A 24,665-nucleotide genomic window follows, 5' to 3' on the forward strand; every position below is an offset into this window, starting at 1 on the left:
AGGAGCAAGGGACACACAGAAAATACACACTCACCAGTCTAGATTTAACTCTCTTGGGAAGCTCTTCATCTAGCGTATACACGTCATCTCTCTTAACCACAAGCTGTGAGCCATCCTCAAACTCCACCTGCCAAGGAAACACAGGGATTTTGCTTTTTAGCTAGGATACTCCTGTGTCTCCCTGGTCCACCAAGCACAGTGGCATTTTCCTGTAGCCAAGGGAAGGCATTATAACACAGGAGTAAAGACTGCCATGTCTCAAGCCACACTGGCAGAGTGGATGCATGACAGACCTATGTAAAGGTTGTTACTGACCTACTAGTTCTCTCCAGAGCAAAGACTCGCCTCTCATCCAAAAGGAAGCACTAAATTAAACAAGTACTCACCTCACCCCCAACTCCCTAGCAGAAACTTCTGGTTACCTGGTACATCTGGATGGGGTGGGAGGCCACGAACTTAGCTCCATAGACTTGGCCGTCTGTCCATCTCACCTGCACCACTTCCCCTTCAGCTGGAGGACCCAACTGGAGACAGTCTTGACTCTGAGGAAAGAATGAAAGGAAGGTCCACCTGAGCATAATGGGAACTGACATGGACTCAGGTAAGAATAAGCCAGACATATTCCCGCTCACACACTCCAAGCAAGGCAGATTGCTCTGGGCTGTAAGAACCACTAAGAACCCTCATGCTAGGTCAGAGTCCACCGATTTGTCTGTTACCTACTACTAGGTGACAAAAAGAGCTGCTGTAATCAACTTAGTACACACAGGAGCAGGTGCTGGAATCAACAATCAAACTCACATCCTCTTAACTGACCCTGGAAGGGCTCCCCAGGGCTCTGCCATCAACACAAGAACTACACTCAATTATATTTTAAGAAATGTGCTCTTAAAATACAGGCAAAGTAAGAAAGGAAAAGTTCACCTACCATGGGACATGGCCCAGGACATGACAATTTTTACTACTAAAAGGGGGAAGGCTAAGGTGAATCCTCATGTCCCAGCATAGGGCTTGGTACACAGTGGTTAGTGTGCACATCAGAGAGGGGCAGGACAGCGAGTCTGTAGGGATGTGGACATCCACAACTGTTCTGTAAGAGTTAGAAAAGGTTCTCTTCTGTCTTAAGAAGGTAATCAAAAAATGTTTTCATAAAAATAAAAATTAAGTCTGTGAGCTGCTATAGCAAGAAAAACTAAATAACCTCAGCAGGAACTGCTGTTACAGCCACCAGTCAAAAAAATTCTGAGGTGGAAGTTTTAACTAACCAAACTTCCCATAACAGCAAAGGGTGATCTGTAAACCTAAGGGGTATCTAAGATGCTTTCAGGGAGCATTTGAGATCAAAAATATTAAAACACTAACCTTTTTCACTGTTGATGTTTGCAGTGGTGTGTGAAATCTGTGATGGTACTACTGTTCATGGGCCCAAACCCAGGCAGCAGCCCCAAGCTCTACCAACTATTACAGCATTCTTCATCACTGTGCACTCAGAATTTAAGGGGTTGGGGAAACCCTGGTTTTGCTGGGCATGGTTCTACACACCTATCATCTCACCTACTTGGAAGGACACGGTATAGTACAGGTTCAAGGCCAACCCAGGCAAAAAAGTTACCAGGGGAGACCCTATATCAAAAGCACAAGCCGAGACTCTGTGTGGTGGTTCACATCTTATAATCCCAGCTACTTAGGAAGCAGGAATTGGGAGGATCTTGATCTGAGGCTAGCACCAGACAAAGAAGGGCTTGGGGGGTGTAGCTCAAGTACTAGAGCACTTACCTAGCAGGTGTGAGGCCTGGAGTTCAAACTCCTATACTGCCAAAAACAAACAGAAACAAAAAAACAAGCTGGGCATGATGGTGCGTGTATGAAATCCCAGCATCCAGGGAGGAAAAGGTAGGAGGACTACAATCTGAGAATGGGCTCTAGGCAAAAAGTACCAGTCCCTATCTGAAAAATAAACTTAAGCAAAAAAGATGTGGGATCATGGCTCACGTAGTGTAACAAGTGTGAGGCCCTAAATTCAAATTACAGTTTTTAAAAACAAACAAACTTGGTTTCACATAACAGTGTCCCTTGATGAAGTAGTAATGACTAACTTTGTTACATCTTAAGCTTGAATGCATGTGTAAGTACTGGTAAGATACTTCAGGCTACATATAAAAGTATGATGCTTGAAGGAAAACCATGTGTGTTTGATCTAGGAGTGTAGCTCAATGGTAGAGCACTTGCCTAGTATGCTTGAGGTCTTGGGTTCTATCCCTGGTAGAAAAAAAATTAAAAAGAAAACCACTTGTATAATTGTGTAATTATCTGAGTTGTAAGCTGTACTAGCTGCTCTTTTTCATGCAACACCACCTTTATTTGAGGGGGAGAAAGTGAAGACAAACTATGGTTATTGAGAATGGGTGTCTGGCAGACATCTTAAAAATGAAGTTGAGCCTCTTAAAGGAAAACAGAATCTACTGCCAGTAATATTCAAACTTCCAAGCAAAAATTAGAATTTTAGAAAAGTAGTATTACCAAGGTGAGCTTTCTGATGAATAACAATGTGAATGTGGTATTTATAATAAAACTTAACATCTGAAAGGTCAATTTAGCCCATAGCCCAGTGCAACAGTATTTTCTAAATGACCAATATATTGTATTAAAAGAATCAGGCATGCAATGTACCCACTTCCAAAACAATAATAAATAAATAATAAATATGAGGCATGGTTGGGGAGCAGTGGCTCACACCTGTAATTCCAGCTACTAAGGAGGTAGACATCGGGAGGCTAAGGGTTCGAGGCTAGCCCAGAGAAAAAGTTAGTGAGTCCCCTCCCCATCTCAACCAGTAATCTATGTGTGGTGGTACATGCCTATCATCTCAGTGAGGTGGGGGTGTGTAAACAGGAGGATCATGGTCCAAGCTAGCCTGGGGAAAAAAAAAAGAGAGACCCTATTTAAAAAAAAAAAAAAAAGTAGTAACTAAAGCAAAGCCTGCCTCAAGTGGTAGAGTACCTGTGAGGTCATGTTCAAACCCAGTACCACCACAAAAAAAAAAAAAAAAAAAAGAATTGGGCACAGGTGGAAGATACATTTTTAATTTAACTTTATTTTTTGTGCTACTGGGGTTTTGAACTCAAGGCCTCATGCTTTCTAGGCAGGCACTCTATTGCTGGAGTCACTCCCCAGCCTTAAAACAATTTTTAAGTTTGAATTTTAATGTAACAGAGTATGACAAGTTCACTGACCTGCTTTCAGATTATACACTGTAACTACTAGCTACAGTTATCTGAAAGGTTCTTAAAATGCTCTTCCCCTTTTCTATACTTTAATCAAAACTATGTTCCACAACAGACTGTGTGAAAAAGCATTATTAAAGAGATTTGCAAAACTGGACAAAAATGGCATGGTTTTTTTTTAGAAAACATATATATACATCCCCCCCTCCCCACACCCAGTACTGGGGCTTGAACTCATGGCCTTCACCTTGATTCTGTCCACAAGCCCTTTTTTTTTTTTTGTGAAGGGTTTTTTTAGAAATAGGGTCTAGCGAACTATTTGCCCAGGCTGGATTTGAACCTCGATCCTCCTGATCTCTGCATCCTGAGTAGCTAGGATTACAGATATGAGTCACTGGTGCCCAGCTAGAAAATACACTTTTCATTAAAAATGGCTATTAAGAGCTGGGTGTAAGCCCAACACTGGTGGCTCACACCTATTATCCTAGCTACTTGGGAGGCTGAAATGGGGAGGATCACAGTTTGAGGCCAGCCCAGGCAAACAGTTCATGAGACCCTATCCCCAAAATAACCACAGCAAAATGGAATGAAGTGTGGTGCAAGTGGCAGAGTGCCTGCTTTGCAATATCAAACCCTTACTTCAAACCCCAGTCCTACAAAGAAAAAAAAAAAAGCAAGCTGGGTATGGTGGTGCACATCTGTAATCCCATCACTCAGGAGGATGAGGCAGAACTGTTGCTTTCAAGGCAATCCTAGGCAATGTAATAAGATCCTATCTCAAAAAAAAAAAAAAAAGCTATTAAACTCAGTCTTAATTTCTAATATAGTAAATATTTATGGACTTAACTCAAAAATACAAGCTCTTTGATGTCCTCAATAAATGCAGAAAAGGGAGTAGTGATAACTATTCAATGAATTAGAAAGACCATCACGTACTTCTCAGAGCCTGTATGAGAAGGGAGAGAACTAATACACAGCACTTGGGGCATAGTACCTGGCATACCATATATTATCTACACAATGACAACTAACTAATGTGCTTTTAGCAATTTAGATGCTAATGTGGTATAAACATGGGAAATATCCAATTTATTAAAGGGAAAAATGGCTTCATTCCTCTACCTTGGTGCTACCTTGGTGGAGAAAGCAGGGGAAGGGCAAGGGAAACCTAAACTAAGTCCCAAATCTTGAGCCAGGAAACCCAGTATTGGGTCCAGGTAGGGCCTCCAATGTCTCAGGTGTTGATAACGTAAACAGACCAGATGTGTCTCCAAGTGGTTTTTATATTGTTCCAAAGCCCTCGACTGTGAAGAGCCAAAAACAGATCGTATACATCTACTAAGAAGGCACTGGAAGAAAAGAGACTTAGATGATTCTAATATCACATGACTTCTAAGCAACGAAGCTGGTATCAGAATACTGGTTTGATTCCAAGGCCTGGGTTTTTCTCCTGGACTAGATGCCTTCCAGTATATTAGACTGAAATATGTGGATGTTTCAAAGAATTTCAAGAACCCTTGATTCCCACAAACTTCTAGGGAAAGCAGTGTACCCTAGTAGCACACACTATTCCTTGTAAGGAAAGACTAGGACAAGTGTTTCTCCCTGTTTGGGGACTGACTAATAGAATCACAGGACCTGGTAAGAAAAGCCAAGCAGATCCACAAGTCCATCTGTCAGCCAGACCTAGAAACATCCCAGTCCCAAACTGCCCCAAGAAGCTGCTTGCAGACATTACCACTATATCCTCTGGATAAAGATTGTCACTGAAGGAGCCATCATCAAAGTTGACTTCATAGAAGGTCTCAGTGGTGAGTCTGACCACCTCACACTGGTAGAAGCGCCCATTCTTATGTTTGCTAATGACCTTCTGGCCTGCAGTGATACTCTGGAGGGCCCCCTTGGCACGCTGCAAGAAACAGAGGCTTGGGTTACTCTTGTACTGAGTTGACAGGCCTCGGTAATGGAGACCCTGATCAATCGGTTGCTCTTTACCAGAGAAAAATAACCATGGGGACAGAAAAGGAACAGAGATGAGAGTTGAAGCAGGCCTTTCCACTTACCCACATCCCAGCCAGAGTCACAATTTCCTCCATAAATTTAGCTCCTCCTTGTTCTTATGCAAAACCCCACTAAACAGTCCCTTCTGACCAACCAAATGGTACCTGCTAACATACAGAGTACCCAAGAAGAAACTTACTTGGCGACTGGAGGTTCTGGGCTTCAGGAAACACTCCACACTGGCCTGAGCACTAGTTCTACCTTCAGGATAGGGACACAGGGACGAAGGTTTCCTGGATGTCCTTAGGTACAAACAACAAACTGCCCCATTATCAGGGCCTTGCCATCTCTGGTACCTTTACCTCACTCTTATTCTGAACTTGTCTTTGATGCAAACAAGATCACAAAGCATGTGGCAGACTCATGTCCAACTACTCCCCAACACCTGCCCAAGCACTCTTCTGGCCCTGCTGGCCTCTTCACATTTACCACACATGCTCCCACCTCAGGCCTTTGCGCTGCTGTTCCCTCTACCTGAGATGCCATTCCTCAGTTATCAGCATACTGGCTCCTTACATCCCAATGTCTGTTCACTGATGCCATTCCTTATTGTCCACTCTTCTTATCTACTGCACTTTTCACGATCTGACTAGTTTCCTATGTATCCTTCAACTTCACCTCATATGAAGGTAGGGACTTTCTTTTGTCTTGTCCACTAGGAAATTGCTAAAACACTACCTGAGCTGGATATGGTGGCCCATGCTTGTAATCCCAGCACCGGGGAGGCTGAGGCAAAAGAACTGTGAGTTCAAGGCTGGCCTGAGCTACATAGTGAGACGCTATCTCAAAAAAAAAAAAAAAGAAAGAAAAAACAGAAAACAAATACTTGCACCTGGCACATAGCAGATGCTTAATAAAAATCAGAAGAATGAATTAGTAAAAGAAATACTCAACAGCACCCCAGTCTCCTCACAGCATCAGTCTACAGCTGCCAACATAAGCGTGTGAAGTCCTGTTCCATGACCAAACTCAGACCTTTTTATTCCTTCACAGCCCCATTCACAAGTGGAATATTTTAATATCTCCCCAAGGTCCCATCTGTATGGCTAACCACCTCTCATGCTCAAACATCTCATGAGAAAGGATTTAGTCAATCACAGAGGACTTTTCTGTGATTCCCCAATAGCAGAGTCAGAAGTTCCTTCCTCTAGAGGGAATCTCTCCTGTGTTCTTCCTTTGATTATCATACTTACTACACCACTGAAGGTCTGCACAACAGTCTCTTCTGTCACCCTGTAACATACTGATGGCAGAATCTTCCCCAGCTGTGAGCTAGGTTCGGTGCTGACTGCCCCCTGGGGCTCCCCACCTTGGGGTTACTCAGTGACCACCACACCAGACCTGCCTTCTCCAGACAGCATGTGGTCCTCCCTATCCTTCCACTGGCTGCTTTCACTGCTCCCTACACTAGGTATCTCCACAGCCCAGTTTCCAATGGGAACTGGGTTTAACTATCTGGCTAAGAGCTGGTAATATCCAAATATTCATCCTCTTCTGTCTGCTGGTTGCTCAACTGAATGTTCAGAGACCTCAAAATGTATGTGCCCATTCCTCTTTTTCATGCCCCCCCTTCCCTGGCAAAACAGCCCTCCTCCACCTCAATTCCTGACACCAGTTAATAATATCCTGCTAGCCTCCTTTCCATCTCTCAAATGAGCAACCCAAGCCACTGTCAGTTCATATCCCCTCCCCTATGGCAGTCAATAAGCCCTGTGAATTCTACCTATGGTGGGATCTCAAAAAGTTACACATGACCGCAAGCTCTGCTATCTGTTTCTATTTCAGACCTCAACTTTCTCCTAGGCTAACTTGTTTTTCCTGCCTCCAATTCTGATTCTTGAGTCCTCGGCTCAAACAATCACCTGAATGACTGTTAAAAAAACATGGTCCATGAAATGGGAGTTTGGCTGCAGTGGTAGAGAGCACCTGCCTAGCAAGCGTGAGACCCTGAGTTCAAACCTGAATATGGGGGAAAAGAATCTCAAAACCATACTATTCAAAAAGTACTCCTCATCCAGTGGAAGAGAGATGAACTCTCTTAAGTGTGACAGAGCAGGGCCTTCATTCTCCAGCACTCTTGAATTATCCCCTACCCAGTCCTGCATATCCTTTCTCTCTTTTTGTGGTATTGGAGATGGAGCCCAGTGCCTCATGCATACTAGGCAGTCTACCAACTGAGCTATGCCCCCAGCCCTTACATGTCTATTCTTCCAAGACTTACTCCTTCTGTTTCTAAAGCCTTGAATGCTCTCCTACTCACAATTCCTTCTTACTGTTCAAGATCCACCCAGACCCTTTCATTACTCCTCTAGCTAATGTTCATTTAGAGAACTGCAAAACTCCCTACTGCATGGCAATTACTGGTAAACTGTCAGAGGCATCAGTTCTCAACATTTACAGAGGTGCTGCTATGTCCCTGAGAGCAGGGTAAAGAAAAAGACACCCAGATTACTAAGCTATGAATCCTCAAAGGGTTTATCCTGGTGGAGAAGTCAGCAAGTAAACAGATAATCCAAAGGTACTGACCAAAGCAGCTTAGCACCACTGGATTATGAAGTATGAGGCAGGGAGTAGAGATGGGCAGGGCCCAGTTCTCAGTTGCTTGCTCATTAGCTCTCTCCATCGAGGATAATGGCTTGAGGAGATATTTGCTGACACAATAAACAGACGGCATACAGAGAAAATGATCCTGAAAATTGTCAAGAGGACTAGAATGGCACGTTCCCTCACCTCCAAATTGGGAATCTTGTGCCGAAAGCAGGTAATAAAGACTACAAAAGGCCAGTCGTCAGGCTGCATCATCACTCCAGCAGCCTGGGCACAGCTCACGTGAAAAGCTGTTGGACAGCGGCCATGAGAACACTGCACACAACAGCCAGCATTTCTTTTCCTTCGCTTCTTACAGAAGACACATTTCTGCATAGAAAGAAAGAAACCCAATGATTCCAGAAACTGATATTTGAGTCTGCTCAATTATTCCACCCTCACAAATGTACAGAGCCAAGCCATCAGGAGTCCACTCTCCTCCGAAAAGGCACGGTGCACAGCCTACTCTAATCTCTTCATTAAGTAACTGAAGCATAGGGTAAAAATCACAAACTGACGAAAATCAAGAAGGTGGCCACTACCAAAGCATAAATGCACTGTTATCCCCTACTACGACATGCAAGTAGGGTGGAGTCTACAAGCTCCTCTCTTTTTCCTTACCAGTTTAAAGCGGGGCAGAGGAATTTTGCTCACATCCACTGGACTTCTTTCTGCAATGTTGACAAATCTTGCTTCCAGAATTGCCACAGCACAAGATACATGGACCCACCTGCCAAAAGGAAAAGGCATCAGTCACCTGTGGGCCACTGACTTCCAAGACCCAGAAATGCCACCACACTAAGTACTATGGACATACTGCCCTAGGTTAGCACAAGGTCACACTTCTTGCACCATTCCCTCATTCTGTAGCAAAATAAGCAGAACCACAGGTAACTGTGTGGTGAGTTTTGGAGTGAGAATTAACTAGAAGAGCTCAAAATAGGGCTCTTTTCCCACAAAACTTCCTGTAAACATCCCCACTGTGTCCCAATCTACCAATAATCATGGTCTCCCCCTGGGCCACGGCACAAACCTCTTCCCTGGACTGAAATGACCTCTTCTTCTGCTTTCTTTACCCATGGCTAACTCAATCTTTAAGGTCTGGTCCAAGCCCCACATTCTCTGAGAGATCTGCACAATGGACACCCTTAGAGGATTAAAGTAAGTTCTAGGCATTTTTGGAAACCCACATACACCAAGATGAGAAATACCACCAAGATGGTGAAAGCTCTTAATATCAGGCTATGTTGAGGATGGGGTGCAGGTCAGTGGTAGTATGTGTTCAGCATGTGCAAAGCCCTGGGTACAATCCCCAGCTCCCAAAAAAAAAAAAAAAAAAAAAGGAGGTAAACCTACAACAGACAATTCTAGGTCTACATAGAAGTAGTCTGTAGTAATGACAGGCTTGTTATATGGGAGTGGGAAAATTCTGGTTTTTGTGGCCCAGAAGGATAGAACAGGGATTAATAGGCAAAGGTGAGAGACTCCAACAGAGCCATTTCCTCTCCAAATAAAGAAGGACATTACCAGCCCTACCCTGCAACTATGAGGGACGCCCTAACCTCAAGTAACGGCACCAAGTGCCTTTAATAAAGGAGTGGAAGCAGTAAGAGAAGAGCCATCCATCAGAAGCAGCATAACGGGAATCCTGCAAGGCAGTAGGCTGGATTCCCAAAGATTTTATTTGAAAGAAGAACATCAGTTACTGGTTGCCACCAACCTGTGGACCATGCTCCCAAGACAGCTAGTCCTTTGAGAGCAAAAACCTCATTGTCTTGTGTTTCTATCTCAAGAGCAAATAAACAGGAGGCAGAGAACAAAGATGCCATTCCATGAAAATGAGCTGCCTGATGTCTTGAGATGCCCAGACAATTTTATAGATTTAACAGTGGATGGCCTGGCTGAGCTCTCCTGTGGTCCACTGTCCCCCCTTGAGGACTTCTACCCTGTCCAAACAGCTGGTCTGTGTGAGCGAGAGTTGCTTACTAGCTCATAGTCGTGGATACCTCTGTGTACATCATCCCTGTAACAAGGTCAGTGTGCTCACTTTGAGCCCATGTAGTTCCTGTGCCACTTCAAAGGGTTTTCACACTCTCTCAGTCCAACCTTAGCTCCTCCAAAAAGGAGGATATCTTACATCTCTGCCTAAGAGGGAATGTGGAGTTGAAAAGGTGGTCTAGGACTACGTGGTCCCCCTGGGCATCCCACTGTCAAATGAGTCTCAGAGATGCTATTTCAACTCTGTGTGCTGCCCAAATCCTCACAGTCACTCAGGAGCAAAGCCATCACGCTTGCAGAGCCACTACACACAGCTTCAGAACTTACCCTGGGCATTGGAGACTGCTCAGAAAATTTACCTGTCATCATTTGCTCTTTGTAGGGCCCCTCCACGTAATGAGCATAAACAGCAGTCCTGCCCAGAAGAGTGAAGGAGGAAAGTGGTTACCAGCAAGTCATTAACATCCCATCTGCTCACCCCACAACTTCCTGTGGGCAACTCTAGTCTCAACCAAGAAAGCAATGCAATAGCAAGCAGGCTGGCCTTCAAATGTGTGCCCTATAGCCAGGACTCCCCTGTAGGAGAAACAGAGGTCACTTGCAGCCAAAGTACACCAAGTGTCATTTGACTCAGCATAATCCTCTTCACAGTTACTGTACCTAACAACAAAGCAGCTCTGTACAACCCGGAAACACTGTAAGGCTGAATGCCTCCTACAAGGAGTGCTGCCAGGATCTAGGGGCAAAGATCTAGAAAAAGTTGTACAATGAACAACTGAGCCCCATTTTGAGGTTCCAACCCCATGGCTCTAAAAGGGAGTTAAGGATCCTCCATAGGAGGACCTGTATCTGGTTTTTTGGAGATAGTAGTTAAAGAGTAGGAGGAGGAAAAGGGAAGTAAAAGGAAATTAGAACACGGTTCTATATCCATTTATGCCCTCCTGCAAGTGGTGGCATACTCTGTCATAGGACTTAGTCTCCCAATTCACTATGACATCACTGAATGCTGGGCCCTGTACAGGCTGCTGTGGACATAAAGTCCAGCATGGAAGAGCCTGGCCCTGAACTTACTACTTCAAGTCTCATGGGGAAGACAGAAGAGTGTAAAATACTTACTTCCTCCAGGGCATTGGCTGAACACCGAGAACACATCCACTCTTCAGAAGCCTTTGTAGGGGGAACCCCATAGCAACCTGGTAAGGACACCAAGAAGAGCAAATTAAACCTGGAGATTACAGTTGGAATGGGGATTTGCAATTCTTTTTCATAGACCACCATTCAAAGATACCAAATTTTATAGCAATCCCTAAATTCTAGGTCAGAATTCCTAGGGCTAACCACACAGAATGATCCAGGATTCACTGGGGCAAACACCTAGTAAGCAGCAGAGACTAATCCCCTTGGATGTCTGCAACCAAGAGGACAACAGCGTTGACTGGCAAAAGTATGGAAGCTTGGAGCCACAGGAAACTCACCAATCGGTAACAACTCCCCAATAACATGTCAGCAGCCTTGCCTTTTGGGGACTGGGCAGGCTAGCAGGTAGTAAGGACTTTCAGTGAGCAGGCCATGCTGTTAGGATAGGATGAAAGGTAAGAGAGGACTCACTGGCATGGACACGGACACTGCACTTCTTGCAGGAAACGAGCATGCTGGTGCCATCTTCCTCAAGGTAAGGGGTAGAAAGGTTGATGTCTGTGCTACAGCCAGTAGAGGTGAAGCACATTTCTGGAATCAATGGCTTGGTCCTCTGTGTCTGGGTGGCTAATTCTGAAACATTTCCATAGTTCTGACTAAAGCCTCCAAACTCGACCTAGGGGAAAGAACAAGTACACAGCACAGTGAGCACATCCCTGAGTTCTTAGCTCTCCACCTGTTCTATGAGCAGAAAGCTGGCTCTCTTACTGATGTGACTATGACTATAGCTCCCCAGTGCACAGCCATTATCCCAGAGCTACTAATTGAAGTTACCTCTAATGACTCAAATTCAATTTCTCACAGCAGCATCAAACAAAGGCCCCTAGGGGACAACTGAGAAAAGGGAGCAAGGTAAGAGGCAACTGGGATTTCAATTTTTCCAAACCAAGTGGTAATAAAATGCACTGAGATGTTAGCAGTATGGCTGCCACTGTGAGTTCCCCTAGGTGCCATACCACATGGTAGCCCCACTCAGGGACAGCACCCAGAACAGATGCTAATGGGCCAGCACTGATTCCCTTTGCAGGTCCATGTCAGGTCCCCTGAACTGTAGCACTGTTACATGCTGGAACCCCGTATGTGATTCCTGGCTCTAGGCCCGTCCATATACTTCCCCTGGCAAACTTTAACAACTACAAATAAATCTGCTGGTTCTGCTGCTGCATGGCACCATTATCCCCACTCTAACGACAGAGCCCAGAAACATGTCAATCTCTGGGTCTATGCCGTTCGTGAAACTCTGGCCCCTACTTTGTAGAGCCGTTGACAGAAACAACCAGGCCGGTTACTTCCCTCACAAACCATGGCACATACAATTCTTTGGTGTGTTTTCTATCAATGGAAAAGTAGTGAGTTACTAATCCATTGTGTTGGTCTTAGGTTCCATCCTTCAGCAAGCATGAACCTGGTACCCTGCCAGGCTCAGGGCAACCATGCCACTTAACCATCACAGAAGGACTTCTTGCTTATCTGCCGTCCTATGTGAGTCCCAACTGAGCAAGTGAATGCCTTCCTGACTTCTTAGAGCTAGATCCAAAGGGATCTATGAAGGTGATGCCACCAATGCCAGCATGAGAAGGGCAGAGCTAGCAACTGTGTTTCCCACCCCTCACTCCCATCAGGCTTTCTGCTTCCACCCACCATAGCTCCTTCTGCCAATGGAAACATTCATGATGACAATGGGAAAGTAGTGAGGGTGACAACATGAGAGAATCTGGCTTTTCACCTGAAAGTCAGAGAGTGGAAGTTAAAAAAAAAAAAATTTTTTTTTAAAACCCTCTAGTCCTGCACCTAACTGGTGGCCTACACACTGCCTTGTAAGAACAGCCACAGACTAGGATGATAACTGAAAAGCAGACCTGCCAGCAGTGAGGTCTGTGATGAGCACATGTACAGTGGGACCCTGAGCCACATTGACTCCAAACATTCTCAAGTGAAAACCTTCTTTGTTGGGTTATCTGCCTGGCAACCCATGACCAACATTTATTAGTCATGGAAAGGGACAGAAAATGTTAGGGAACAAAGCTCTGATCAGGAGAACCAGTGACAAGCTATGTACCCATAAATCCAGCTTCCTCTAATTGCTGGTTCTGGGAACACAGGGGACAGAGTGGGCCTACCTGATGGTAGGTTTGGAAGATCATACAGACGGCACAGTGTGGGGCCTGCTGGGCCATGGTCTCATTGAATTCCTTTTCAGCCTCAAAGTTTGGGGGTCGATTCTGCCATAATTGACTGAGGGGCTTGGCCCAAGCCTCTGTCTCCTCAGCCTCTTCTTCAGGGGTCAGCTGTTCAGATGAGTCTAGAAGAGGAAACATAAATATGAAGTAGCACCAATCCAGCACATGTGAGGTTCTGCCTGGAGAGCAAAGGAGCTCAGTCAGGACTCCAGGTTCTAGGTTTGGACTAAAACCAAGATTCCTAAGTGTGATAAATGCCAAAGGCAAAAGTGACTGCCAAGAGTCTCAATACCTAGATAATGTTATAGGGAGTACAGCCTGTACCCATTTTTCTGGTCAGACTGACTGATGGTCTCTACTCTTCCTTTTGCTTAACAGCTGCCACGTTCAACCCTCTGCCCTCTCCAAGGGCAACAGAATGAAGCACTGCCATGCAAACAAACAAAAATATGTATTTGCTGCCTCCAAAATACAGCACGTTAAGTTCTTTCCATTTTAGAATTTCCCTTTAATTGAGCTAGAGAGAAATGGAGAGGGAAAATAATGAAATTGGCAAAGCTTAAAAGTTGTTACATCATGGTTCTTGATCAGGGCTTTCCAGCTCCCTTTGGAAAGTCCAAGGGATAACTGACTATTCTGGGCAGGGCTTCCCAGTCCTTCCTGGCTCTGACTCAGAGAAAGGCATGAATCCTCTTCCCAGCCATAAAACATGATGTTAAGTCTACACCATTGGCTGGTATGTGACAGCCTACAGGTTAAATCTGGCTCATTCCAAAGGCTTAGAATTGTTTTTACATGTTTAAAGGATTGGGGGAGAAGGAAAAACAATGAGGACTCCAGAGACCATTAAGTACTACAAAGCCTACAATATTAACTTCACATAGCACTGGTCTAGATGACTTTCTAGTCTATCTTAGATTCCCTAGCCGTCAGGTCACACAGCTCAGCTACCCTCACCACCAACCAGGGAAGAAAATTCCTCGATGGATGCATTTTCCAGAAGAATGGGACACACTAAAGAATGGAAAACAATAGAAGTTTGCTCATGAAACAACACGGAAGTGATAAAGGTACACAGTCTACCTGCACACACAAGGTTGGGGAGTAAGGAAGACCCATGATAATGCCTAGAGTGAGTGAGGGAGTGGTAGAAGCAAATAACAAAACAGACTACTGATGTGGTGTGGGGAAATGCAAAGAGAGGATGAGATGCCACATTTACCATATCCTTCCTTGCCAAATATGGCCAAAGCAAGCCCAAGTATGTGGTACCCAACAGAAGACTAGCTCTGATGGCCTATAAGGCATCAAAGGGGATCACTCCATGCAGACATCCCCAGCTACAACCCCTTCAGTGATCTCATTTCTCAGATGAAAGCACTTCCCAAGGAGATCTCTGCAAAATGCCCCAGGGAAAGCTCTGGGGGACATACTTGCACTAGGTGCCTATTTGTTTACTTCTGGCAACTGTATAGCTCAGCACAGATAAATAGTTTTCTATTTTGCCTTCACAGTAGGTTGAATCTAAAAGGATCTGGCAGCTGCCATTGTGTGCAGCTTCAGTGAAGGCCACTGTAGCGTAAGGAGGTCAATGCAGACAAGTATAATCAACTCCCAAAAGCCCCATTGTTCAGGTCCAGTCAAGAGCCATGGAGCCTGGCCCAAATAAAAGGGACCACAATTGGATGGAAGAAATAGAAACAGACAGACTCACAATCATAACTAAAAACTTAGCACCCTGACATCTGTTCTACTTACAAAGTGAAAAGTGGCCAAAATCATTCCATGTGTGAAAAATGAATGATGAAGAAAAATGTTCACTGTGTTAAGTAAATTGCAGGAATCCAAATTTTAACAGTTTATATATGTAAAGCTTTACAAAGGCTTACAGTCAAGATGTGTGCATTTCACTAAAAATGTTAAACCTCAAATGAAAATGCTTTTTTTAAAAAGTGGGGGAAGCCAGGCATGATGGTGCATGCCTATAATGCCAGCACTTGGTAGGCTGAAGCAGCAGGATGGTGAGTTCCAGGCCAGACTTGGCTACGCTGTGAGAGTTTTCTCAAAAAAACAAAAAACAAAAAACAAACAAAACAAAAAAGTGGGGGAGTAGTATACTATACTGAAAGAAACTAAAGAAACCTAACTTCTAAACCCAGTATGTTTATCAGGCACCCATGGCTCAGGCTTATAAATCCTAGCTTCTTGGGAAGCAGAGATAGAGGTAAATAGCTCATGAGACCCTATCTCAAAAATACCCAACACAAAAAAGGGCTGGCAGAGTGGTTCAAGTGGTAGAGCACCTGCCTAGCAAGCATAAGGCCCTGAGTTCAAACTACAGTACAGCCAAAAAAAACACAAACCAAAGAATAACCTGTGCAATTCTTGTTTGGTTTACATTAATTTAAAGAGAAAAAAGCTTAAGACAACCAGGAAAAGATAGGTAAGGACTAGAGATCAGAGGGCATTACAGAGCTATTGCTTATTGTCCTAAGTGTAATAACAAGACAGCAGCATATTGTTTATTTAGGGGACTTCCTCTTTGGGAGATGCCTACTGATGTATTAAAAGTGACCTAATGACCACAACTTACTTTGAAAAGATGCAGCAGACAGGTATGTTTGTATAAAAATGAAGCCAAAGAGAGCTAGAAAGCAGTAAGGCAAATTTACAGTGACAGTATTAGGTAACAATTCTTGAACACATGTGGAGAGCACATAATGGCTCCATTTCCTCAATTTGCTACATTCTAACATTTTTCATCTAAAAAGTTTGGGGAGGTTATATTATGATCTCAATTATGTTATTTTAAAAAGACATACCTGGACACATTTATGTATCCCTAGAAAAGTCAGGGAGATGATACGTTAAACACTCACAGTGTTCATCTTTGCAGGGTAGGCGTACGTGTAAGTTTCCTTCCCTCTTCATAACTTTTTCTGCTTTTCCAGTTTTCTATAATCTGTGCTACTTTAATGCATTAGGAGGAGAAATCACACAACTATGCTGAAGCTCCTGGCTGGGCCAGAGTATAAACACATAGGATCTCCTAGGACCTGATTCAGGGGGTCTGGTCATTCTTCTGGCAATAATAGTATCTCTGGGGCTGTTCCCCTACCAGCTATCATGGTAGTTGTCCTACCAAGGACAACTGCAGAGATGGAGCTCTGACATCAGATCAGGAGGGATTCAGCACTTTTCTTTCTGGATCCTGGGCTCCAGGCAGCTCAAAAGACCACTCTCAGCTGTTGGCGATCCCCCCAAGCTTCAGTGCCACACTTCCCACTTCTCCTTACATAAGTCTCTTAGCTCCCCTCTCTGTCCCCTTCACAGGCTCCCCAGCTTCCTCTGTTCACCCCTTTCTGCCTTCTCCATGAATGTCCTTTATTCTATAATAATGATATGAAATACCGTCACTATGCCATCCCCAAGTCTACATCCTCCACACACTCACTGGATTCAAGTTTCCAAAACCCAATCAAAGCTACAAACCAGGGAGGGGAGGCTTTTTATCCCTTATGAACTTATCTCACAGCTCCACAGCAAGTCACTAAGTGTAATGACTATGTCCTCATGACAGTCCCTGCTCCCATCCCTCCCACCACCATACTAGTTCAGACCTCCGTATCTCACAGAGAATATTACTAAAGCCCACCTGGTCCTCTCAAAGTCCTCCTCAAGACGCCATCTCTAGGAGCAGTCTTTCTAATATCAATATGACCATGTCATTCCTCTGCTTCAAACACTTCAATGGCTCCTGAGTACCTATGAGAAAAGGTCCTCATTCTGGGCTCATATGTACTCTGGCCTCACTCCTGCCTTGCTCCTCCTACCCCACCTCTCACTCCCTAGCCTTGCTCTTGAACTCTAGCCACAAGGAGCTGAAGCATATATGCTACTGTCTCTCTTCTCCATGGTTGCTCATGCTGTCCCCTCAGCCTGGATAAGCATCCTTTCTTTAGATCTATTTACCTGTCAGTTTGCCCCACTACCCTGTGAGCGTCTTGAGGGCACGGACATATCTTATTAGCTTTGTATCCACACATCCAGCACAGGGCGTGGCATCATTGACAGAATTTGCTATCCTGAAAAATCAGCCTTGTACCTCCTAGGAGAAGAAAGGAAAGAACCTGCATGCAATTATCCCGTATTAAGTACATTCCATGAATCTCAAACTGATAATGAAATCTGATTAGCAAATTCAGTATAAAAGGAAGTCCTATCCTCTGTATGGAGTATCTGGGAGAACAGCTAAGCCAGACCCACCCTCACCCCTAAGCTTGACTTTCTGATGTCCTTGTCAGAGCAAGTTCCACTGTGGTGAGCTGCTTTTCTCCTAATGAAGAGGAAACAACAACACTTACCATCGTCACTGACACACTCCTGTAACACAAGTGGATGATGGCGGGGGAGCTTGCTTAAGGGCTGCCGGCGACCCTTGGATTTCTTATTCTCATCCAGGCAAAATATGTATTCATCTGCAACCTGAGCAAAGCAGAGGAAATCAGATTGGTATGGATTCAACTTAACAGGTAGCAGCAGTTAGTCTTACAATGGAATCGAAGCAGCGGTAGGAACGGTAGGCCTATAATCCCAGCAGTGAGGAACCTGAGTCAGGAGGACCTTTTAAACTTTTTTTGGTACCAGGGATTGAATGCAGGGCCTAGTGCTTCCTGGGCAAGCACTCTTACCACTTGAGGTATACTCCCAGTCCATTTAGAAGGATCTTGACTTTGAGGGAAGCCTAGGTTAGGGAGGGAAAAGGAAAGAAAGAAAGCAGAGAGGAAGGCAGGGAGGAAACCAAGAGGAAGAGAGGAGAAGGGGAAAGAACACAGAAATGTAAATCTAAACACAAACAATACCTGTCTTAGAAAAAGCTAAATGACTATACCATGCAAACTAGTCTACACCAGGCTTATTTTAGATTTTTAGGGCAAAATCTGTGCTAAGTAAGGTATGGTTCCTGTCCTTGTCAAAAGCAGTCTGAAACAACTACATCAAAAACCAACCTTCTATTCTAAAGGAGAGCCAGGCACCCTCCTTCCTAAGATCACAGTAGTGAGACATATCTGAGAGCCCCAGAAGAGCCCAAGTGCCCTTTCCTTTGACCAAGAGGTCAATGTGCCAGGCAGTGGGGTCATCCAGTTTGGAAGTCTAGAAGATATCCAAAGGGGTGAGGGACACAAGAGTCATTGTAAGTTAAGCAGGCCAGCTTCTCCTTACACACTACGTAGACCTCTGCTCTGTGGACACTTAATTCCTTCCCAGCGGAGAACACTAACCAAGAGAGTGGATCTAAACCTCTGGTCTAGCTGCAAAGGGAAGGCTGCATTTTCACATAAGCAGAGCAAACATAATTAGGATTATGGTGCACAGGATTGACTTAATACTACAGAAGAGTTTCTTTTTAATCAACATACTTACATTGTTATATTGACATTAGGAGACACAGAGTTGGGCAGAATTCATTAAGCAAGGAAATGAAGCCTGCAACAGGGCCACTTTGCAACAGTGACAAAAACTAATGCCTCAGGGTGCTGCAGAGAAGTGTGGAAACTGCCGTGCCATATCAGAGTTGGTACCCTGGGTCCTCCAACTATATGTTCCCTTACACAGAACCCTGCAGTTTTAAGGACCACATTTGGGATCTCAAGACAAAACAAGTTCTGTGCAGGCCATGTTTAGGCAGAATAGAGTCTGTATCATCAAACATAAATTTTACCCATAGGTTTCTGTGACCATTACATTCTCTAAATGTTTACTGAGCATGGACTATGTGCAATGGCCTGCCCAGAAAGGGAAGGAGGTATGAAGCAATGGACTGACAGGATGATTATCTGGGGGCACACAAATAAGTGACGTGCAGCCATGTGCAGGAACATGGTGGAGTAGGATACTGGGCCCTGTTGCTACTGTTTTCAGTGAAGACTTACACAAATCACAGCCTGTCAATCAGACCTGCACTACATGGATTATCTAAAGCATTAGTTCCCAAAATGTACATCAGGAGGTTGAGAGGTAGCTTAGCACTAGAGTGCCTGCCTAGCATGCACAGAGTCCCAGGTTCAATCCCTAGCATTGCAAAAAGAAAAAATATAAACCAGTAAGGCCCTTTGGGAGCCTCCAATGGGAAGAACAGGAAGGACTCTAGGCCCTACCTCCTTTCCAAAAGCTTTTGAAAAGCTTTTTAAAAAGTCAGTTTTTACTTTTTAAAAGGGTGGTTTTTCTTTTTCTTTTTTTTTTAACTAAAACAAACTGGAATACCCATAATCGCCAAATTTCTTTGATACTGTTACTTTGTGAATGAATTTAGGACCATGAACCCCAATCTACGTACACTTGCTAATAAATTATTTATACTAATGCCCTTATGCACATCTTTTAAAATAAAAATAGCCTATAAAAGGGTAAGATAAAAATGAAGTTCATTTTATTTTATTTCTATACCTCAATAATCTTCTTGCATTTCCTACTATGAAGACATCTACATAATAGGCCTAAACCTGGGATGTGGCAGAGACTGGGAAGAAAAGAGATGAGAATAGAAGAGGCAGAGATGGAGGGGATCTGTAGCCTGGATCACAAAGGTGATAGATAATTAAAGGACCCATGTGGATGGAGGTCTAACAACAAACCAAGTTAAACATACAACATGAGATTCACATGACATGAATCTATGAGTTTTTAATTTATTAATATCCAGGGTAGGGATGTAAGCAGTTCAGACAGGGGGTTCAGAAAAGAGGTCAGGACAAGAGATGTAGACTTGGGAATCCTAAGCATCAGGTTCATAATTAAAGTTGTGGTAGGGTAAGGTGGTGCATGCCTGCAGTCCCAGCCACTTGGGAGGCTGAGGCAAAAAGAGTCCATGAGTTAGAAGTCAACCTGGACAACATAGACCCCCATTTGGAAGAAAACCAAAACAACAGAATTAAGATGTGGGCTGGCAGCTGGTGGCTCACGCCTGTAATTCCAGCTACTCAGGAGGCAGAGATCAAGAAAATCGCAGTTTGAAGCCGCCTGAGCAAATAGTTCGTGAGACCGTATCTCAAACACCCTTCACAAAAATAGGGCAGGTGGAGTGGCTCAAGTGTAGGCCCTGAGTTCAAACCCCAGTACCCCCCCACACACACACAAAAAGATTATAAGAGTGGGTAAGATTACTGGTGATAGATAAACTGAATGAAGACCAGCATAGGAAGACAAAAACAAGAACAGATTCAGAAGCAGACAGGTAAAAGGAATTCTAGAAAGCCAAGGAGGAGATAGCTTCAAAGAGAGGGATATTTACAGTGACAAAGGACAGAGGAAGAGCTAAGCAGAGAAGTGTCCAAAGCATTTGCAAACTGGGAGGTATGTAAACTTATTTTTGAGATTAGTTCCAATACACAGTAAGGTACTAAGAAGTGAACACGTCACATGGCAAGAGAAGGAATGAGATCATAGTTTGAGAAGGAAATGTCCTCTAAAACTGTATTTTAAGATAAGGGCTATATGAGTATGGTTTTATAGCCAAAAGAGGAAAAGGAGCTTGTGAAAGGGAGATAGATATGTGGTAGACAGAAAAATGGTCCCCAAAAGATGTCCATATTCTAATCTCTATGTTATGTTAACATGACATGGGACAATTCAGGTTGCTAATCAGATGACCTTAAAATGGGATTATCTTGGATTATCCAGTGGGCCCAATGTAATCACTACATCACTTAACACAGGATGGAAGAGTCTGACCTGATTTGAGAAAACTTGGCTAGATGCTTCTGCCTTTAAAGGTGGATGAGAGCCATGAGCCTAAAAATGAGAATGGCCTGCAGCAGCTGGAAAGGACAAGTAAATGTACTCCCCTTGTAAGGCCCCAGGAAGGTACATAGCCCGGTTGACACTTTAATTTTAACTCAGTGAGAACCACTGTGAATTCAAGAACTATAAAATAATAAACTTGTGTTCTTTCAATCCTTTGAGTTTGTGTTAACTTGTTATAGCAGCAATAGGAAAATAATAGGGCATTAGAGAGAGACAGATCATTTTATAGATCCAAGTACTAGAGGAAGCAGGAGTCAAGAACAAGAAATAGCAGACTGCAGCTTTGGACAGGGGGAGGATACTTTAATCAATATCTGTTCATTCAAAGTGTCCCCTATATCTCCTATATCCTCAGCATCCATATCCAATACACTGTTTGGTGTCCTGGATGACACATGATTGTCCATGAGGCACTTACAATCCAGCCACAGGAAAATCAGTGTCCCAGTGTGGAGTCTGTGTCCTTTCCACTACCAATTCAACCTGACAAAAACAGGTAGGTCTGTTCAAATATGTTAAGTACCTTTTCACACTTGAACCTGGGCACACAGCAATGCCACCAGTAAAAAGGTCATGAACCCTGCTCCAAAGGGCTCTTTGTGCGCATGGATAGGGCAGTGGGCAGAATGTTCCAGGCCCCAGCCTAAAGGAGAGTTGGGGATCAAAGGTTGAGAATTTTCTGTTCCTTTGTCTAACATCTGGCACCCAGAGTCAAGGTGAACATTTCTGAGAAGGCTTGTTCTGACAGAGAAGAACCAACTGTTCTCCAGCCCTGTTTTGGGAACTCACTCTTTCAAAGCAGCTTCTCTAACTAGAACTTCTGCGGGCAGACACAATGTCATGACTTTGGTGCTTCCCGGCTTTTGGTGCATCAATCAGAGCACTTTTTCCAAAACCGCAGCTTACCAGACTGCCCTAAAAAAGGACCTTGACATAGATGGCAGCAAATATACTGAACAACAAGCCCATCTGCGGGGGATCCTAAAATGGGGGTGGGAAAACATGAGGGTGCTCTCAGGAACCCAGCTGTTTCCAAACGTAGACACAATATTTATCAGACCTCTTCAAAGATGGGCAAAGCTGTGTGGCTTGAGGCTAGCTTGGGCTCCCCACACCACAGCCCAGTTATTTCACAGCATACAAGGCAAGCCCCCACATTCTAGTTCTCGACCCCCTCTAATCTTGTCCCAGGCCCTTTCCTGCTCTATATGTTCAAGACAACCTAAAGCTGTGAAGACCCCCATGTGCTTTGACCTTGGGCTATCACAACTGCCTTTCCCAGATTCTTACGCTGAACTCCTTCTATCCACCTGGATACTCCTCCAGGATAAGCCTCCTCCTCTATAGCTGTTGTGAACTGCTCAGCCCAACTCCAGGCTAAATTGCCAGCTCTTTCCAATTAGAAAGTGCTGGAGGTCTGTGCACTTACCCATCTACTCTTCCCAATGAGCTTCTGAGTTCCTTGAAGCTATGCCTCCTGAGTAGCTGGGATTATAGACATGAGCCACTGGCTCCTGGCCCACTCTCACAATCTTAATTCAGTTCCTTGAAGGCACAGTCCTGGCTGACAGTACACAGGCCATAAATGATCACAAAGGAGAGGGCAGAGGCTGACAGCCAAGATGTTTTGGGAAAATTTTAAATAGTTCAAATCAGTTGGAACATGGAGAATGGCTGATGATAGGGAAGAGAAGGGCCTTACCATCAGGATGCAGCTGACAATCCACACAGAAATGAGAAAGAGCCAGGAAGGAACTGTGGGCTTTTGAGCATAGGACTGAAGAGAGGCATGTTAGAGAGAAGCCTCCTTCCCCTATGGATTTCCATGCAAAAGGCTTCCTGGCTTCTCTCCTACTCTCGGATGTTAAGTGTGCATCACTTGGCTATGATCTGCCTTCTGCAGGGGGAGTGCATGCTGGTCTGAGTCCTCACCAAGTATACACTGAATGAAATGCTTTGCTCCGATGAGGGGCCTGTTGACATCTAAGACTGCTTGTGCCTAGATAGGTCATCTGTCTAGCTGACAGTGAGTACCACTTATTCAGTCATGTTAACTGAAAATAAAGTGACATGCTAAACTCTTTATGTCTGATTCTTGTATTCATCACTTAACTGACTCCAAATTTAGGAGAAAAAAAAGATGGCTGCTATTTACTGACTCTGCACCCTATCCAAAAAAAATCCACAAAAACATTTGACTCTAATAAAATTAATCAAGCAGTAATACATAGATTGAAGAATGTATACAAAGTATTTAGTACATAGTAAGTCCTTGCTTCTTAGCAGCTTTTGTGATTTTAATTGCACCTTATGGCAAGAAAGTCAGATGATACTGCAGGAACATCCTACTGTAGCACCACGGAAGGATGAAGGAGGTGGCTCAAGGGGCTGTCAGAAAGAGCAGCCAGGTGGCACCTGCCACCTCATTCTCTGGTGGAAGTTGCCATAAGAGGGCACAGAGAGCAGCAATCAGAGGCAGTGTAAAAGGAAACATGGTTATTAGCTCATTAGCCAACAACCACTGTGAGTTGGAGAAAGGAACTTTCACAGGTTAAAAGTCACTCTACAAAAACTGAGCCCTGAGACTCAGAGAAGGCAAAGAGTCTGAATATTAAAGACAAAAGAAAAAACCAACCATACAAAGGGACAAGTGTCAGTACTCAGTCCAAGAAAATGTAAAGAAAATATGCCAAATGGTAACAATTATACATGGACAATGAGTACACATGGGGGCTCGTGGTGGCCTTTATGGTATCCACTTTAGAAAACGTTTCTAATAAAAACTTTTAAGGCTAGGTGCAGGTGACTCATGCAGGAGGATCACTGTTTGAGGCCAGCCCCAGCAAAATAGTTCATGAGACCCTACCTCAAAAATACCCAACCCAAAAACGGGATGATGGAGTGGCTCAAGTGGAAGAGCACTTGCTTAACAAGCATGAAGCCCTGAGTTCAAGCCCCAGAACTGCCCAAAAAAAGAAAAAGAACTTTTAAGACACAAACTTTTTTTTTTTAATTGAGGGGATGGGGCATAACTCAGTGGTTGAGCATGTACTTAGCATGTATAATCCTTAGTACCTCCTCCAAAAAAAGTTAAGGAAATCCAAAACCTCAAGGGCCTTCTGCACTGACTTCTACTATGTACCACCACTTATACCAGATGTGACAGGGCCCATGTAATGCTGTGAAGTCAAGGAATAACAAGGAAGCCAGATGGATAACAAGAGTCAGCTGCAACTAACATGGCTCTCTGTATCCCTGTAGGTGTGGCAGACCCACCAGAAATTATTTTGTACAAAACCAACAGGTGACAGCATGTACTTAGAAGGAAGCCTAAACATATTCACATTTATGGCTTTGAGAATTCCTCCAGATGGCCAAAAGGATGTTCTATCAATGATATACTGGTACTCCACAGGGCAATCAAGATTTTGAAGAAAAATACCCTTGAATTTTAGAGTAATAAAGGCCATCTACACCAAACTCTTGAACATTTGGCAACTGCTGCCATTCTGACCCTTGCGCTGCTAAGGCAAGGAGGGTCAGAGGAAGGGTTCCTGTCCCCACCATTGTGATCTAAATGGGTTTAGGATCTGCTATTGTCCCTGAAGATACTGGT

At 44.1% G+C, this 24,665-nt stretch overlaps 1 protein-coding gene across 5 annotated transcripts in view; it reads right to left on the minus strand.

Moving 5' to 3' along the window:
* Positions 1-24,665, minus strand: part of Kdm4a (lysine demethylase 4A) — a 45,771-nt gene that overhangs the window by 1,348 nt on the left and 19,758 nt on the right. For 3 of the 5 annotated variants that reach the window (XM_020156380.2, XM_074080367.1, XM_020156381.2), the window contains exons 12-21: positions 17,611-17,731; positions 13,187-13,368; positions 11,478-11,682; positions 10,986-11,062; positions 10,229-10,284; positions 8,493-8,601; positions 8,016-8,201; positions 4,963-5,133; positions 423-542; positions 35-127 (exon numbers count right to left, since the gene is read on the minus strand). In XM_020156380.2, coding sequence (XP_020011969.1) covers positions 35-127; positions 423-542; positions 4,963-5,133; positions 8,016-8,201; positions 8,493-8,601; positions 10,229-10,284; positions 10,986-11,062; positions 11,478-11,682; positions 13,187-13,368; positions 17,611-17,731 — 1,320 coding nt within the window. Of the gene's footprint in view, positions 1-34; positions 128-422; positions 543-4,962; positions 5,134-8,015; positions 8,202-8,492; positions 8,602-10,228; positions 10,285-10,985; positions 11,063-11,477; positions 11,683-13,186; positions 13,369-16,905; positions 17,012-17,218; positions 17,355-17,610; positions 17,732-24,665 lie in introns of those variants that run through there. The other 2 variants (XR_002211922.2, XR_012449937.1) reach the window with 2 other exon arrangements.

This window comes from Castor canadensis, chromosome 7, assembly GCF_047511655.1.
Source record: "Castor canadensis chromosome 7, mCasCan1.hap1v2, whole genome shotgun sequence".
Lineage (NCBI taxonomy): Eukaryota > Metazoa > Chordata > Mammalia > Rodentia > Castoridae > Castor > Castor canadensis.